The sequence below is a fragment of the Gasterosteus aculeatus genome, chromosome 4 (genome assembly GCF_964276395.1).
Source record: "Gasterosteus aculeatus chromosome 4, fGasAcu3.hap1.1, whole genome shotgun sequence".
Lineage (NCBI taxonomy): Eukaryota > Metazoa > Chordata > Actinopteri > Perciformes > Gasterosteidae > Gasterosteus > Gasterosteus aculeatus.
The window spans coordinates 25,658,282-25,664,281 of NC_135691.1; the positions used below are offsets into that span (position 1 = coordinate 25,658,282).

At 41.9% G+C, this 6,000-nt stretch overlaps 1 protein-coding gene across 1 annotated transcript in view; it reads left to right on the forward strand.

Moving 5' to 3' along the window:
• rerg (RAS-like, estrogen-regulated, growth inhibitor) overlaps positions 1 to 6,000 on the forward strand; it is a 28,776-nt gene extending 22,776 nt beyond the window's left edge. Inside the window, exons 4-5 of the mRNA XM_040174821.2 lie at positions 2,510 to 2,583; positions 4,914 to 6,000. Of these exons, the coding sequence (XP_040030755.1) occupies positions 2,510 to 2,583; positions 4,914 to 5,324 (485 nt within the window). The 3' untranslated portion in view covers positions 5,325 to 6,000. The remainder of the gene's footprint in view (positions 1 to 2,509; positions 2,584 to 4,913) is intronic.

Below are 6,000 nucleotides of genomic sequence, written 5' to 3' on the forward strand. Positions count from 1 at the left end.
TCCTTAACTGAACCATTGAAAATGAACACAATGTGTTTTAGATCTATTCAAACATTTTGTTTTCAACTTTTTCATTAAAATGATAAGCATTAACTTTCATGTTATTTTCTTTTTTTTATTAATCTAAATGTGTGTTCACTTTGAGACTCTCCTGTAACGCCTGCAGCCTCCTGCCTGCAACGTAAAACCATCACCAGGGGAAAAAAAGAACAAAAGAAACAAAAGAAGAATTTGTCAGCTCATCGTGGTCCATAAACCGACAACTGGCCCGTTTTGACCAGTAAATGAAGATGAATTGGTTCATCTTTAGTTGGAGAAGCTTGATCAGCCGAGTGCAAGTCACACATTCAGCAGCTCTCTCTGATGTCTGACTGCCATGAAATCCATTCAGAAAGTGAAATACAAATATATCATCATATATCGAAATCCAAACACCTCAAAAGGTTCTTTCAGACACCCGCGGGTGACTTCACTAACAGTGCGTCAGCAAAGGAGCAAGATTAACTGTGTGCCCGCAGCATCCTGTGTTCCTATCACGAATGACTCAAAAACACATGAATATGTGCATAAGTAATGCTAGGACTTGAGTAAAGTCATCTGCCGTTACGACGATCTCATCAGAATCGAGAATCCTTTTGCACTGCATGAATTAACCACTTCTTCTGTGGGGTGGCATTTCTCTCAGAGGACAAATCTCAACATTTGGGTTTGAGCGTTTTGGAAGTAAAGTACTGTAAGAGTGAATGAGTTAAATTATGTTTCCAGTTTTGACGCCTATTGTCTGGTGCGACACTTTATCTTTTGACCTTCTGCCAAAACTGAGGAAAGTTATCCGCTGCTGGGAAAGCGACAGCTTTTCTTTCTCTCCAAACCCTTCTGACGGGATGGTGGGGTTGAGGCAGACAGATAAGGTGGTGTTTGCGGCTGATGGAGCGATGGCTCCTGAATTAGTCTGTCCCAAGGGTCACTGTGTGAGACTGTGAGGTTCTCCTCCTCACAGATGCTCCTTGGGCCTCCAGCGAAACGGCTGTAAGTCAGCACTCTACTTCTGCCTCCGGCTCTCGGTGACATTTCACCGATGTCACAGTACGCCGTTTATCCCCTGAAGAGGGGGAGCACACCTGGGACGCTGCAAACTGGAGGGACAACCAGATCATAATCTGCTATTTTAGGTCCATTCCTCCTTTTCCAAATGTTTTTCAGTGTCATGGTTTGTGGCTTTGAGATTTCTTCCATGAATCCCTGAGCTATGAATACAGCTGGTATAAAAAGATCAATTTAGTAATATAGGGAAAAAGGGAATTCATTGTTTAGATTTAGATTTGAACAAACATTCACTTTATTAGCTCGCTATATAGAGCTTTACCCTTTAACCTTCAGCTCAACAGCTTAATAATAGAATTATTTTACTGACACAAAATAGTGCATGTTAGATTTGTAGGCACAGATCAGAATATACCAAAGCAGCAAAACAGTTAAACCTACCAGCACTGTTTTGTGTCCCATTGTGGAAGTAGTAGTGGTAAAAGTCATTTTTCAGCTTTCACTCTCCTTTTTTATTCATCAGTGCAAGTGATGAACGGTGCCAGATGGAGTCTTGTTATTCCTTTTAAAAGAAAGGCAATGAAAGTAACAACATGTCAAAATTCCCCAAAAGAAAAAAAAACAGTCTAGTCATTTTTTTCAACATTGATTCCTTGACTTACTAATCTTTTGAATAGCCTCCCTTCACAAAACCAACATACATACATGCCATTGTAAGTCGTAAAGTCAAAAAGCCTTGAGGAAGCGCCGGCTTTGGCCCCCTGGTTCAGATGACAGCAAAATCCATCACAAGCTTTCTTTTTTAAAAGGAGGGTTTTCCGGGGCTTTGGTGCGATGGTGTTTACACAGATGGGGCTTTCACAAAGGGGCAATTTAGGTGGATAACGCCAGTGCTGTTCAAGGCAAAATAAAAGGTCAAGGCCATAGTTCACACCTGTGTTCCTGCGCCAGGAATAAGAAGCTTTTATCCCGCTTTTTACAACCAGATACGTGATGCTCAGGTCATCCGAGGTCATTGCAAGAATCTGCAGCAACCTGCTGAATTTAAACTGAAGCCTTTGGCACTAAAGTGAAACATACTTTTTGAATGGAAGAAAAACCACAAACAAACATGAACACAGTGTTATTTTTAAAACAAAGTCTCTCCTTTTTCCCTCCTCTATTGGTACTGAAAAAAAAATTGACTTTTGTGTTGCCCGCTTCACACATCTCTGAAGAGAGATCGATATCAAGCTAACGAGCAGCACTTGCCAGAAGAGACTATATAATATACAAAATGTCATGTCAGATAGCATTTCAAGACATTCATGAATTCCTTTTATTGATGCGTCCAAAAAAAAAAGACAGAAGCCACAGGTAATTATCGACACTAGCCCCAATCAGCCGACTTTTCCTCCAATGATAAGAGTTGGGTGTCACTCCTATTTACTTGGGATGGATTCCTAAAAACTTTTTTTGCCAACAGAATCAACATATCGACATCAAGCCAACATCGACGATGAGGTCGTTACCATGGAGATTCTGGACACTGCTGGGCAGGTGAGACCAATTATTCCCCTTTCCCCAATCCAAATGTGTGTTGAAAAAGAGACTGTCTACCTCCATCTTCAATTCATCCCAACTGTACCGTAGGAAAGGGAAGGATTACCACACAGTACTTGATATGAGGTACTGATTATTTTGATAATGTACTGCAAGTATACAAACAAAGTCCAGTATCTGTCAATCCAAGTGTATTCTCCATTGCTTTGCTTCCGGAGAGATGTGATGGATGTCAACTTAAATGATCTGAAGACGGGTTAAAAGAAAAGTATGAATTATCCTGACTTCTGTTCCCAGTCTAGGTGAAACTTAAAAAGCCCTGGATTCAGCACTCTGTTGTTTTATTAAACAATCCTTCCTTGTAAATACATTTGTCTTCCTATTCTACTCCCCCAGATGGACCTTCTGTTAAATTAAAAAAGGCCAAACTTGATTTAATTCTCAACCATGTGGGAAGAAATTAAATAAATAAAAAAATACCAGCAACCACTAAAAAAGAACTTGGGATGTCACGAGATACTTTGGTACCAAGCTGTTGACAAAATTCAGAAGATGTGCCTCTACTCATCTTTCTACAGTAGCACGTCTAAAACCTGAAGGAGATAACAAACTCAATGTGATATCAAATTGCTATTAAGAGTCAAATTGAATTGAACTTGTTTATGACTACTCACTTTCTGATTTTGGGACATCCTCAATATGTACCGCTATATAATTTCAAATAACAAGAGGCAAAACTGCACAGGTCACTTTTCTAATAAATTTAATAGCAAAAAGAAAGAAAATAAATTCTTAAATGCCAAAGTCTTCCCTGAGAGTTTTTTTTCTCCCCAACTTCCTCCGACTGCTTATTATGTCAGCAATGTGCTGTATGGCGCCCACTAAGAAAAAAAGAAACCACTGCAATAGGCACTTGGTAAATAAATAATTGACCAGTATGTTTTGGACGGCAGAGTGGACATAAAGAGCTGTAGGAAAACAATGCATACAAAAATCAGGGAAGCTGGCTTTGTTTATAATACAAACCAGCTCCAATGCTCCGGTCCACTGTTTTTTATTCCTGACAGATTGCAACGCTTATTTTACAAAGACATGAGTGCATGTGAGACCGAATGGCTCTCCAAGATGACGGTTTGTCTGCAGTCTGCCACAAGGATTGTCGGGTCCTGGCCCTGAGAGAGCTTGCGATGGTCCTCAGGCGGAAGATAAATATGCTGCAGTGCCGTGTAGGTGTTCTGCCTGTGGTTGATTTCCCCTGTGACAGTTCAGCCAAGTCATCTCTCTCTCTCTCATTATGTTGTAGTCTATTTTCAGCCTGCATTAGGATTGGGTTTGAATATTTCCAGACACGGCTGTGTTGAATGTCTCTCCTGAGTCCTGATTCTGCTCATAACAAAGTACAGTGCTAACGTGAGTCGTATTGGTAGCTCATAAATTCCGGGTAGGGTACACAAACGTCACTCTCTACTTTTCTCCGGAGTGATGTGGTATTTTTTGAGCTTCGTCTAACAATAATTATGAGATCAGGGTGATGTGTGTGGCTTTCTGCAGTGCGATTAAAGTCGGCCACGCGACCAGTTAAGTAATTATAACCATAAGGATCAAACAAGGAGGATGTGGCTAAATGGCAACATTCCTTAGACAGATTAGGCTGGTGAGGGAGAGGCTGAAGGAACAGGGGTCAGGACTTGGAGACAAAAGCGTCGCTGTGTAACGAGTCTTTTTAGGTTCAAATCCAACTGGGCATTGAAAGATGAAGTGTGCAAGGACAAGTCTTTGCATCTAGCTTATTCATGTATTTAAATGATCGGAGAAGCTGACTTGTTTATTAAACGGTCTTCAGTGAAAAAATGGAATGGAGTTTTTGATTTTTTCGATGCAGAGACTGACTAACGGGAGCCAATTAACGTGGCAAAAACAACAGGAGGGAAATAGCTTGTCTCTACCTAAAAGTATCACAACATAGCGTTTCAAATCTCACTGATTAACGACATGTCTTTTGTATCTTGATTGTTTTTAGCCACAGCAAAAACTTGTTCTTAAAAGGAAATGGCCTTTTTTAACAGAGGAAGTAAAGGTTCCGCAGCAACGCAACACCGCTAGTAAAATTCTGAACAGATTAGACAAACACAAACACGATGCAACATTTTTTTGTATGTTTTCGATGTGCGCACAGGCAGATTTTATTCACCAGTCCAGCCAGCTGATTCCCTCTGTTTGCAGTCTTCATGCTAAGCTAACTGTCTACTGGATATTGGCGCACTGATATGATCGCACCATAGATGCTAATTGAGTTACAGTAAGCGTCCTGTTTGTCTTGCTCTCAGGAAGACATCCAGCAAAAGGAGGGCCACGTGCGTTGGGGAGACGGATTTGTCATCGTGTACGACATCACGGACCGCGGAAGCTTCGAGGATGTGGCGCCGCTACGAAGTCTCCTAGAGGAGGTGAAGAGGCCGAAAAACGTGCCTCTGGTCCTCGTGGGCAACAAGTGCGACCTGGACCACGTCCGGCAGGTTGGCACGGAGGAAGGCGAGCGGCTGGCGGCTGAAATGGCGTGCGCCTTCTACGAATGTTCGGCGTGCGCCAACGAGGGCGGCGCCGTGGCCGAGGCCTTCCACGAGCTGTGCCGCGAAGTGAGGCGCCGCAAGGCCGTGCAGGGCAAGGCCAGACGCCGCAGCTCCACCACGCACGTCAAACAGGCCATAAACAAGATGCTGACCAAGATCAGCAGCTAGAGAAGAAGAGTCTGACGGAGCAGGAAATGTACAACTTTCTCATGTAAATGTTGCAAGCAGCTATCAGCTCCAAAAATGTGACTGCAGCCTGTGGAACGCGTTCTTTACTTATTCTCGTACTTGTTCCCATCCAAAAGGCAATATCTCCTTCGTGTGGAAGCTCATGTCGGCATTTTAGCATGGTCCAAACTTTTTCAGCTTATTTGGATCACAGCAATTCTGGATACAGGTGAGCTATTTGTATGTTCTGTATCTGTATTGCGTATTGTTCTTCAGCAGTGGTCAAAGAAAAAATAAGAACTGTCCTTAACTCGTGTCGCTCCTTCAAGATCTCCCCGTCAGTCAAAGCATATAAAGTCGACGACATGTTCTTGACATTAATCGTTTCTGTTGTGTCCTCCCTACTTTTGTGCATAACATGTGGAACCAGTGAGGTTCAGAACATTTTTTGCAGTTTTCTTCTAACCTTCTGAAGAAAGCAGTCACAACATGTCACATTCAAGGGGATGTTCTTATCAACTGTAATTTTAAATTCTGCAAACTAAGTGAGTATAGAGCCCAAAGGCATGTACAGTAGAAGATACTGTATTGTTGAAATGGAATATGTTTATATGTACGTGACCTGTATAATCAAAAACAACCAGATGTGCACTCAGAATTAAAAATGTAAGTATAT